This window comes from Piliocolobus tephrosceles, chromosome 15 (genome assembly GCF_002776525.5).
Source record: "Piliocolobus tephrosceles isolate RC106 chromosome 15, ASM277652v3, whole genome shotgun sequence".
NCBI lineage: Eukaryota > Metazoa > Chordata > Mammalia > Primates > Cercopithecidae > Piliocolobus > Piliocolobus tephrosceles.
The window spans coordinates 10,953,400-10,966,605 of NC_045448.1; the positions used below are offsets into that span (position 1 = coordinate 10,953,400).

Below are 13,206 nucleotides of genomic sequence, written 5' to 3' on the forward strand. Positions count from 1 at the left end.
TTTTTTTTTTTTTTTTTTTTGAGACGGAGTCTCGCTCTGTCACCCAGGCTGGAATGCAATGGCGCAATCTCGGCTCACTGCAAGCTCCGCCTCCCAGGCTCCCGCCATTCTCCTGCCTCAGCCTCCCGAGTAGCTGGGACTACAGGCGCCCGCCACCTCGCCCGGCTAGTTTTGGTATTTTTTAGTAGAGATGGGGTTTCACCATGTTAGCCAGGATGGTCTCGAACTCCTGACCTCGTGATCCGCCCGCCTCGGCCTCCCAAAGTGCTGGGATTACAGGCTTGAGCCACTGCACCCAGCCTTTTTTTATTTTTATTTTTTAAAAAAAGACATGGTCTCACTCTGTCGCCCAGGCTGGAACAGCTCATTCCAACCTTGAACTCCTGGGCTCAAGTGATCCTCTCATCTCAGCCTCCAAGTATCTGGGATTATAGGCACAAACCACCATGTCTGGCTTTCTCTTTTCTTTTTTTTTTGTTGAGATGGAGTTTCGCTCTTGTTGCCGAGGCTGGCGTGCAATGGCACAATCTCGGCTCAACCACAACCTCCACCTCCTGGGTTCAAGCGATTCTCCTGCCTCAACCTCCAGAGCAGCTGAGATTACAGGCATGTGCCACCATGCCCAGCTAATTTTGTATTTTTTAGTAGAGACAGGGTTTCTCCATGTTGGTCAGGCCGGTCTCAAACTCCTGACCTCATGTGATCTGCCTGCCTCAGCCTCCAAAGTGCTGGGATTACAGGCATGAGCCACTGTACCCAAGTTTTTTTTTTTTCTTTTGTAAAGACAGGGTTCCACTTTGTTGCCTAGGCTGGTCTAGAACTCCTGGGCTCAACTATCCTCCCACCTCAGCCTCCCAAAGTGCTAGGATTACATGTGTGAATCACCACACCCGGCCTCAACATATTTTCTAATCTTACATCCAATACTCACTTTAGTCAACCAATATTTATTGAATGATCTTGTGTCAGACTCTCTGCTAGATGCAGAGATTACAGGCAAGAAAACCACGTAGTCTCATCGAGTCCTCTAAACAGTCATGATATAGTAGCACCTGCTTTATGTTTGAGTGCCACCGGACTCAGTGTGAGTGCTCTGCTCCCAATGTATGCTCACATTCCCAACATCTGCTTCCACTATTCAACACCTCACAACTGTCCCCTAATCTCCCCGTATTTCAGCCACTCAAAACTTCTTCTTGTTAGACTTGGCTAAAATGCTGCCTCTTCCCAGAGATCTGACCTGACTTCTCCCTACTCCCACCCAAAAGAGATGATTTCTATTTTTCTTCTGAACCATCCCAGATTCTCTTAGCATCTTTCTTAAGGCAACTGTCACATTTTACCCTTCTTTATGACTATATAATTCTCTTATATCCTTCATGAGATGACAAGCTTCTTCAAAAATAGGTATCTGCTTTTACTCTCTATCCCCAAAAGAATGTAAAATGGTGTCCTGCAATAACTTATAAATGAATAACATATAACATTCAGAAATAATAAAATAAAATTAAGAATTCTTCTGATGATAGTTTTTTTGGAAAAAAACAAATTAGCACTTTATCTTCTGTAATTCAGTCTCAAAATAAGACATCATCTTATAGCGAGATTCTAAAAACAGTAAATATTAATAGATAATAAACTACATACAAATTTTCTCTATAGTAGGTAAATCCTATGAAAGGCAGCTGATTTCCAACAAAAGCTTTAGGAATTGGGAAGGTTTCTACATCTCCTTTGTCATCTTCAATGTCATCGAAATTGCTGCTGTCTATGTCACTGCTGAGTTCAGGTACTACAGGAGCTGCCGCTATTAAAAGAAAATAAATAAATTATTTCACTCACAATCAAAATATATAAACCATCCTATTTTATTATGATATATTATTTATTATTTAATAACACTATATAAATTTGTAGCAATGCATTTTCCATTTTGTCGATTCACAGAATTAAAATTTTGTAATTTAATGCTATATTAGATCAGTTTTAAATACAGATTAATCCATTAAACAAGGAAAGCAACATATTATTCTAGTTGTTAAAAATTACAAGCAGCAATAATTTGCACAGAATTTAGAGATCTCAATTTTCTACATTCTCAAAACAGAAATATTTCTTACCCTTAAAATGAATCAATGTCATATATACATAGTAAAAATAAGATACTATGCTTACCACAATATTTAACAGAGTATGGTCTCCATAAATAATTGTTGATTTGTCAAATCAAACACATTTAAATTAAAGGATTATATTCCCTTGATTCTGAAAATTATTGAGATCTATAAAGCTTAACTTAGCAAATTAAGAAATGTGTAAAAGTGTTGAGAAATACTGCTAACAGTTTGCAAATATATTGAGGAATATTGTTATAAATACTGCCACAGAACAAATTTGAAATGAAATTTCTCAATTTAAAAATGAGTTAGCATTAAGTGTTATCAAACATGCTTGTTATTTCAAAAAAGGAATCAAATTATGAGTTTCAGAATGTGATGGAATGAAAATATTTAGGTTTATTGACTTACTTTCTCTTATGTTATCCCAATGCCACTGATCATTCTTAAAGAAAGGATGTTGTCTGATTTCTTCTACCCCATTTCTCCCAAGTCGTACCTCCCTAAATAATGCAGTTAAAGATTGTATTATTTAAAAATTGTAAAATAAAAAGATTAACTCTACATCAATAGTTTAACCAAAATAAAGATCTCAAGTAAATTTGAGATGTTTGTATTAAAAGCTTCAGCTTAAATGTTTCTCAAAAATAAGCAATCCCATGTTACAGTATGAGATCTCTTTAGATAGATTTAAAAAACTGTAATGCATAATAAATGTCGTGAAAAGTAAAATGTTTCTGTCTATAGTTTGCATCAAACAAAAGTACGTAAGACTATCAAGTAAAAAAATTCACCTGCATGTGCCACGACTGAATGACAATAACTTCAGGATATAAAGAGACATAGGTCTAACTTCTGGCAGAGAAGAGTTATTCAAAACTTCTCTAATAGAAATATTATTTTCAAAATCTCTCCCTTTCCTAAAAAGAATTCATATATTATGTTTGAAGCTATCCACATTTATTCTGGTAAATTACATCTCTACATGTTTATTAAAGTTATCATTCTGCATATATGAAAAGTGTTACAAAGAATTTCATTCTTTGAACTTCTGAGTCTTCAATGAAGAGTGTATGGAAATAGCATCTGTGTTATACAAGGCCCTGGAGCTATGTTTATCACAAATAGGAAAACTGTAGACCTTAAGGGGAAGTGCTCCTAGCCATATTTATGGCATTAACTTATTTTCAAAATATCAGTTTTCCACCTATAATCATTCCTTAGATTGCACACCCCTGTGTGCAATCTAATTTAAATATTTAAATATTTAAACTACTAATTTAAATATTTCATAATACTCCTTTCATTAACATAAAACAGGTGCACCCTGTTGTACAATTTATCATCCAGCACAAATTATGACCATCCCTACCAATCCTGCTCAGTGCCCACATCAAACATACAGGCTGTGTTCTTCTTCCACCCTATCCTCTAGAAAGAGGCATCTCTCCTTCTTTTCAAAGATAACATCTCCTCATCTCCAGGTCTTAATATATAAATCGTGATTTCCATTTCACTTTGAGTTTATGAGCACCGACTGCTCATCAACCATGTAATTAACAGGTATTAAAGTTTTATTCTACAAATGATTGACAAATAAAAATAATTATCCTCTTTGATAAAAAAAGAAAAAACATTTTATAATGCTCAGTTTGACGAAAGGAAAACAATTTTGTTAATGGAAATACATATTGATGTAACTCATCTGGGGATCAATTTTGTAACATCACTTAATTTTAAAATGTGTATCCCAGAATTCCATCTTTAAGATTTTATCCTATAAAAAGTATACAGAGATGAATGTGTGAGGATAGTCACTGCAGTAATGCTTGTAACAAATTAATAAACAACAAGATGTGCTGAGGAATCTTAGCATATTAGAGCTAGAAATGCCCTTAATTATGTAATTTGAGCCCACTGTTTTATGGATGAGTAAAATTATTTCCCAAAAAAGTAAAAATAATTTCCCCAAGATCACAAAGCTGATGTGTAAGTTTGAACAAGGGTGTGACCATCCTCTTGTATATGTTGGTCCTTTGATGGGATGACTCCCATCACAAATATAAAATGGGACATTAGAAAGAAATGGAATGGAGTGAACAAGGAAGACAAATCAAAGAGTTTTCTAGCTTCTCTTTTTGGGGCAGGTTTTCACACCTTTGTTCATCTATTTTGTTTTTAAAAGTACAGAATTTCCAGGATAGTCTTGCTCATATTCAAATGCAAATTAAAAAGGGTTGGGAAGGAAGCACTCCCAAGTCTAACACAAATAGTTTTTAAGATTATAACCTGCTGAGTATTTATCTACACGAAATACTCTCAAAAGTTATATAAGAGTAACACGGATTAACCAGCTTGGAGGATAAAATGTGAACAATACAAAAGTTTTCTTTCAAATCCACTGTTTTACCAAGTTCTATTTTTTCCTTTTTAGACATGAGGGTTAAGGTTAGAGTTTGATTACAACTGGGCTGTACACACATAACAACAAGGTAGCCCAACACCAAGCTTAGTAGAAGGAAAAGGCTAACCCAGAATTAGATGCTACTTGGGTAATGAGAGGCAGATTGATTTCATGTGTTAATAAGCTAGGTATGCTTTTATTTCTACAAATTTAACATAAAAGGGCTTCTCTACAAACAAATTCAATGTACATTACCTATCTGTTAAGAAAGCACAGATGAGATTTTTCGCATGTTTGGAAATTTCTGCATCTTCAGGGAAACACAGTGAATTCTTATGATCCATAATTTTGCTATATGTTCCTACAAGTGAATCCGCATAAAATGGGGTATCCCCTAAATTTCAAGAAAGAAGATACTGAGTGTAACAGAGAATGCAAAGGAAATACTTTTCACCTAATATTTAGGTATGTTAAGTTTAAATTTGTCACATGCAGTAAAGAACAAATATTCTATGGGCACAGAGTCCCAGTCAAAACAACAGACATACTGTTATATTCTAAAACAAAGAATGTATTTAAATTGTAACACCACCAATGACCCCACATCCCTTAAAAGCAAAATAAAATCAATAATAACTCCAGAATGTGTTGAGATTTTTTTTTTAACGTAAGAAAGGAAATGTTTTACTGAATAGTGCAAGAGAAAGATTTCCTGTGTGGGGTCAGATCGGTCAGAGTCCTTTAATGCTTGGGCTGGATCAGCATTTTGAAATCACTCTGTAGAGCTATGTTATACACCACAGTTGCCACTAGCTACAGGTGGCAATTTAAAGTTAAAATGAATTACATAAAATGAAGAACACAATCCCTAGTTATACTAGCCACATTTTAAGTCATGATGTAACCAATGGTTACCACTCTGGACAGCACAGATTTAAATCATTTACATCATGATAGGCCAGACAGGGCTGCTCCAAGAGTTAAACCAGCTCTATTATTTTACATAAGAGGAAGTCAGGCCCAAAGAGACAGACTGTGACCAGCTTAAAATGACATGTAGCTAGAGTTGAAAGAGGGCAGAAATGGTCTCCCCATGCAGTGTTCTTACTAATGACTGTGATACATGCACTGAAGCAAGTATAAAGACAGAAAATGTTGAAGGCACCATTTTGGCCAGTACTTGTGGCTAAAGCCACAAGTGTTACAGGCTCTGCGAGTACACCTACACTACGAGGAACTTTAATGAAAACCTGACTTTCCCAAATCAGCCAATCCAAAACTTCAAAAAATGTCTTCAGGTAGTTATTTTTTGTTTGTGTTCAAAGAAAGGTAGAGGGGAGCTTTAAATTCAAGATTTTATTTCTTATTTTTTAATTTATTTTTTAACTTTTACTTTATGTTAAAAATTTTGTATTTATTTTAATTTTACTCTTTTATTATTAGTTTTTTAGACACAGTATCTCATATGTTGCCCAGGCTGGCCTTGAACTCCTGGGCTCAAGTAATCCTCCTGCCTCAGGCTCCTGAAGAGCTCAGCTAGCACCACTCAGCCTGGCAGTCGTGAGAATTTAAATGGCCTCTTCATCAAATAAGCCAAATTACTTACTCTAAAGTACCTTATTTTGTAAATCCCTAGGAAAGCGTGTCTAGGCCAAAAAGAGAATATATTCTATTTTCAAAAGATTACAAGACACAACCTAGGCCAGAGGTGGGAGAATAGACAGCTACATGGGACCATAAAATGTGTACAAAGAGACTCACTTTGAAAGGCCCAAAATAAAGTAGGTCATACTATGACACGAAACAAAGCATAACAAGATCAATGCTACATACACAAGACAGTCATCAAGAGAAAGCAATTTATGCCACAAAAAAGTTCAACAGTAATTATTTAAACTTGTAATTTATCAAAAATTTCTGATTTTTTAGCAATAACCATAGTCTTATCATAAAGGCTTTACACTACCATTTCTTTTAGGCTCACCTTTTAGAAAACATATTCTCTAATTCTAAAAAGTATATTTTAACTCTAATTAATTCCATATTATGTTATTAGCCTTGATACACTTGCCTTGGAAAGTGGATTTAACTACATTTTCAATCCTCATCCCCATGCCACATCACTGGCTTCCTTAGCCCAAAGGTATTAATATTTTTATGACCCGAGTACTCAGAAATGGGAAACCTTAGGAATGAAATCTATGATGTAAAGAAAGTTTTGAAATACTTCAGCCTTTCAAATTTTGATTTGGTCATAAAAAAGAAGAAATAACTAAATTTGTCTCTGAGTTTTCTAAAATTGCAATGTTATTATAAAATATATTTATCTTGATAATCAAATGGTAAACACTATAATTTACTTCACGAGAATTACAAACAAAATATATATGCAAGTAGTAAATGGAAGGAATACAGTTGTTTACGAAATCAATTATGTAATCACATAAACTAAAGAGATGTGTACTTTACTATTATTGGGACAAATATTAAGTCTTATATTGAAACACTGTAACAAATATGATTGATCAAGAAAATCTTAGAGGGCTACGTGTGGTGGTTCATGCCTAAAATCTCAGCACTTTGGGAGGTTGAGGTGGGAGAAACACTTGAGGTCAGGAGTTTGAAACTAGCCTGGGCAACATGATGAGACCACTCTCTACAAACAATGAAAAAAATCAGTGGGTTTAGTGGCATGTGCCTGTAAGGAGGCAAAATGGGATGATCACTTGAGCCTAGGAGGTCAAGGTTGTAGTGAGCTGCGTTCATGCCACTGCACTCCAGCCTGGGCAACAGAGCGAGACCCTGCCTCAGAAAAAAAAAAAAAGAAGGAAAATCTTAGAATGAAGGCCCACTGAAGTTGTAAACTTGCTTCTTGTTCTAATATTTTCTTAATTCAAAAATGTCTAGTGAAGAAATATTTCCTGGTGATATATTTTTAATTCTTTTTACATTCTACTTATTCCATTTAATCACCATGCCAGTATCAGGCTTGGTATTAATTTTCCAATTAACAGTCTGCCCTATCAGATACTACTAATTCAAAGTTTCCAGAAATCCAATTCTTCCCTACAACAAAGGCAATTAATTTCCTTATATTCTCAAATTCTCGACTGAAATAAAGTATTGTAACAAGTGTTTTGAAAAAAGTTAAAATATTTACTTACCCACTAGCATCTCAAAAAGGAAAACACCTACAGACCACCAATCACATTCTCGCCCATAGTAACCATCACCCCCTTGTGATTTCAGAACCTCAGGTGATATATAATCAGGTGTTCCAACTGCTGTATCACAATGTACCATGCCTGTCTGCATAAACAGGAGAGATAAAGAAAAAGCAGATCAGTGTAAAAACACACACTTATAAATGCAATGAATCCATTTATTACTAGATATACAGTGATAACATATTGCTACCAACAGAACTTCTCTACTGACATGACTTTGGGATACAGAGAATAAATACATTGGAAAATGCATTAAAATGCCTCAATTATGGGAGATAAGAATAAACTGTGAACTCTAAAATACAGGAGGCTTCCTCAACAAAAGAAGAAAAGGGTGGTAAAATGGAGATTCCAGGCAAATCAACAACTTTTCTTTTTCTTATTTTTTACACTATAAAGTAGGTGTAAAGTTAGTACAAAATGTGGTCTTAAGGACGCTGACCTAGAAAAAAGAATCATTAGAGAAAGGAAGCTTTCATATTTCCAGAATAAACTGAAACAATTAAGATAACAAAGGGCCCCAGTTTGGAGGCTGAATAAAGAACTGGCTCTTACATTACCAAGGAAAAAAACAAAGAAATAGATCAAATGTTTAAATTAGAAGATCTTAGAAGTGTGAAAACTATACTTCCAGGCTATATATTTAGAAATATGCAGCTGTGGTATCAATAAATTTGGCAAGATGATTTTTAAAAACCACTTATTTGTGTTTAGTTTCAATAGGTAATAAAATAATCCCTCCCTGATGTCTTTTTGACAAGTATAATAACCATTATGGGGTGGGTGTGCCTGCATGCTGCAAAATTAAATGACTAGAGAAGTATAGTGCTAAATGGTGTTTCTTTACCTCTAGAGCTCTGTCCAACTTGCAATGATTTGAGAGATTAAGTGCCCTTTATTTCCTTGACCTGCCCAGTAAAGAGTGTGTTGCCCACATTCCTCATAAGGAAGCTATACAAACTACCTAATACTGAGTATTATGGCTACCTTGAGAAAAGGAGGTTGAACACATTTTGTAAACCTAATTCACGTAACTTTATATAAAACATGTTATAGAAAAAAATCTTTTCATTCATTCTCAAATTGACAGAACTAACTAAATGGCTTTATTTTCCCACATATATAGAAAATAGAGAATAAAAGCTATTTTAGTTGGAATAGAAATTTAAAAATAAATTTTATGGAAATAATTGAGCAAACCATGGGAGTAACACTGTGTGTGGATTACTACGAAGGACAAATGATGAACAAGACAGTGCCTGACTTCAAAAGGCAGGGTATACAATTAATTTTTATCATGGACTGTCCTATAGTCTAGACTTCTGTTGGGGGAAAAAATTAACAGAGGCTTATTAGGTTAAACAAAATTTCCTGATTTCACATACATCCACAAAAATCAGGTTTTTAAAAAATTATATGAGACTTAGCTACTAAAACCAACTCACTGGAGACACACACACACACAAACACAAACACACACATGCAACCAAAGGAAAAATTACTTAGCATCAAAAGTTCAGAGGAAGGAGAAGAAAGGGCAAGATAAGAAAGAATTGGCATAAAGTTAGGCTGTAAAGGATGGATAAGTTAGGGTTTAAAGGAGACAGGGTGGTATGACAGGTTAGATAGAAAAAAAGAGCATAAAGAAACAGGAACCACCTGGTATAAACATGTTTAAGAAATGCAGTGAAATTCAAATCAACTAAACGTAAAGTTCCACACAATGAATATTGGAAGGATAAGCTGCCTATCAGTGTAAATAACCACTTGCAGAATAAATACTTGGGTAGGACTAAATATTTTTTTTGGTTATAAACTATTATATTCTATATAGTAATAGTAATTACTAATAGTAAACTATATTCACATACTAAACTATGTGAATAACACTCTGCTTTTGGAAAATTAATGTTCTAATCATGATTTTTGGCTAGCATACTGAAGTTTTTAAAACAAACATTTGAAAATGATATTTAAAAATATTGTAAAAGTGTGTTATGTGGAAGCTCTCAAATTATATGAAATCTACATTTGTAACAAGTCTCTAACCCTGTTTAAATGAACTGTGAGAAGGATAAGTAAAAAACTAAAGAGATTGGTTTACCAACAGTGGGTGGGTGGTCAAAGGATGGAAAGAAGGGAGTAATGGGAACAGGGTATGGGAATATGGAGCAAGTGACTCTTCTCTGAGCATACATTTTGTATAGCTCTATCTTCTAAAACCAGAGGAAACTTCATGTGTCCAAAAAAAATAATTAAACATTAAAACCAATCAGGATGTGGGGGGAACTCTAAATGGAATACAAAAAAATAAGAAATGAACCTGTTTTATAAATAAATAACCTAACTACATTAGAGAAGGCAGAAAGAAACAAACTAAACTAACTAACTCTGGAAAATAAGATCTTAACAGGATATTGTAAGACTAAAAAGAGAAGTACACAAAAATAATATATTTTGGTTAGCAAATCTTTTTGTCACAGGGGTAAGGACTGGCAATTCTGAAATAATTTTATGTGTATACTAGGGTTGAACTGGTAAGTAAACATATTGCAGATAATGAGAGCCAAGAGTTTTACTGTTCACGAGAGAAATTACAAAAAAGAAAGGAGGGAGACTAGAATAAACCTAGTGGTGCTGGACTTGAATCAGAGTTAGCAGTATGAGCTCCTAACTTTTAATATGTTATATATACAGACATACACAAAATTAGATATAAACGTGTGTACATGTGGTTTATGGTTTAGTACATTTAGTATATACAACATACACCCCCTAACTCTGTCACCTGGCAGGGCCTAAAAGTCCAGAAGCAATGAGCACATCTAGCACCCAATTGTTGATTTATAAATACCATTCTTTTCTTTTTTTTTTTTTTTTTTGAGACGGAGTCTCGCTCTGTCGCCCAGGCTGGAGTGCAGTGGCCGGATCTCAGCTCACTGCAAGCTCCGCCTCCCGGGTTTACGCCATTCTCCTGCCTCAGCCTCCCGAGTAGCTGGGACTACAGGCGCCTGACACCGCGCCCGGCTAGTTTTTTGTATTTTTTAGTAGAGACGGGGTTTCACTGTGTTAGCCAGGATGGTCTCGATCTCCTGACCTTGCGATCCACCCGTCTCGGCCTCCCAAAGTGCTGGGATTACAGGCTTGAGCCACCGCACCCGGCCATAAATACCGTTTTTTAATAAAAAGAATCAGAGCTTCTTGGAGAAGAAGGTGATTCCAGAGGTGAGGCGGAGAAAATATAAGACAAGTCTTAAACATTGTATAGAGTCAAAAAATAAGAAAATGCTCCAAAAGAGGGACATGTGGAAAGGACAAAGAGGCCAACCTAAGGAGCTTTCACAAGATGGCAAACTTTGGACTGAGTTTCAAAATATGAATAACAATTTTCCAGGCAGATTTTTAGACAGCATATATGTAGGCCAAGAATCATGATATATCATAGTACAGAAAGAACTACATGTAACTCAAGACTTCTAAGCCATAAAGTACTGTCAAATGATAGAGAATAAGGTACAAAAGCAGGTAGGAGATCATATCAGAAGAAATTTCATGTGACAAGCTAAGGAGTTCGAACTTAACTCAGTAGATGACAGAAATCTACCGAAGAGTATTAAGCTGGAGAGCCGGATAATCAAGTATGCATTTTCAAAAGGCTTCTCAAATTATTTTATTTTAAATGTATCAGATTAAATGTGTATTTTCTAAACATATGTGATATGTTATCATGGTCAAAAAAATCATAAATCAAGATAACTTACTGAAAACACAAAACTGGTCAATCGAAAATCTTGGAGTTGGTCTAAAAACAACTGAAATGCTTCCTATAAAGGTGGAAAAAAAATTGTAAATGGAATTTTTAATTAACAGAATCACTGAAAGCTTCTGTTGTGGGAAATTCTTCTCTTTTCAGTAAATTCAGTGTTTTCAGTAAATTCTCTGAATTTATGATTTTTTGTCCATAATACATCAAATACATTTAGTAAATACATATTTAATCTGATATTTAAAATAATCTGAGAGGCTGGGCGCGGTGGCTCAAGCCTGTAATCCCAGCACTTTGGGAGGCCGAGACGGGCGGATCACGAGGTCAGGAGATCGAGACCATCCTGGCTAATACAGTGAAACCCCGTCTCTACTAAAAACTACAAAAAACTAGCCGGGCAACGAGGCGGGCGCCTGTAGTCCCAGCTACTTGGGAGGCTGAGGCAGGAGAATGGCCTAAACCCAGGAGGCGGGGCTTGCAGTGAGCTGAGATCCGGCCACTGCACTCCAGCCTGGGCGGCAGAGCCAGACTCCGTCTCAAAAAAAAAAAAAAAAAAAATCTGAGAAACCTTTTGAAAATGCATACCTTTTTTTAAAAAAATTACTTAAAATAAGCTACCAGTTTTTTAAAAAAATATAGTCTCTATTTAGTCAAATGGTATATGCTAGAATATTAATGGATAAAAATCATATCCTAACTTCAAGTAATTTTTATTTATTTATTTATTTTTTTGAGATGGAGTCTCGCTTTGTCGCCCAGGCTGGAGTGCAGTGGCACAATCTCGGCTGACTGCAACCTCCGCCTCCTCTGGGTTCAAGCGATACTCCCGCCTCAGTCTCCTGAGTAGCTGGGACTATAGGCCCGCGCCATCACGCCCAGCTAATTTTTGTGTTTTTAGTAGAGACAGGGTTTTGCCATGTTAGTGAGGCTGGTCTCGAACTCCTGACCTCAGGTGATCCACCCACCTCAGCCTCCCAAAGTGCTGGGATTACAGGCATGAGCCATTGTGCCCGGCCTCTTCAGGTAATTTAAAATACTAACATATAATGTAGTCTTAAAAGGTGGTAAATGTTGCTATAAAATACATGACAGGCAAAGAGTACATCCAACATAGCAGTAGCTCTCAACTATTACTGAGACACATCTACATATAAATATCTTATAATGTGACTCTCATTCACATTTAGGTAAGTTTTTTTTCTGAGAGAATAAGGATGATGGCAACTGCATCCAGAAAGCTGTGTAATATACAATTTATCAATGATATAATTTAATGAGATACTATTACTCTTAATTCTGATAGTGACAAATTATTTTAGTCCTTGTAAGTTTATAGTTGTATTTTATTTTTGCTTTTATCCATGGCATAACATTTTATAGGAAGTCAGGATGGCTGAAAAATAATTTGAGCATATATGTCTACATTATAGATAAAGGGTTGGCTAATTTTTCCTGTAAAGGGTCAGACTGTAAATATTTTGGCTTTGTGGGCCACACAGGGTCTCTGTCACATATTTTTCTTCTTTTTTTAAACAAACTTTTAAAAATGTAAAAATTATTTTTGGTGTGTAACCTATATAAAACTAAGTCACACTCCTTTCTGTAAGTAGATAAGAATAAAACTATGGACATTTCTTTTTTTTTTTTTTTTTTTTTGGAGACAGGGTCTTGCTCTGTTGCCCAGCCTGGAGG

At 35.4% G+C, this 13,206-nt stretch overlaps 1 protein-coding gene across 1 annotated transcript in view; it reads right to left on the reverse strand.

The window, feature by feature from the left end:
- The window catches only part of ROCK2 (Rho associated coiled-coil containing protein kinase 2), a 172,029-nt gene that overhangs the window by 41,371 nt on the left and 117,452 nt on the right, over nucleotides 1-13,206 (reverse strand). The window contains exons 6-9 of the mRNA XM_026454699.1: nucleotides 7,686-7,830; nucleotides 4,777-4,915; nucleotides 2,529-2,620; nucleotides 1,603-1,807 (exon numbers count right to left, since the gene is read on the reverse strand). Of these exons, the coding sequence (XP_026310484.1) occupies nucleotides 1,603-1,807; nucleotides 2,529-2,620; nucleotides 4,777-4,915; nucleotides 7,686-7,830 (581 nt within the window). The remainder of the gene's footprint in view (nucleotides 1-1,602; nucleotides 1,808-2,528; nucleotides 2,621-4,776; nucleotides 4,916-7,685; nucleotides 7,831-13,206) is intronic.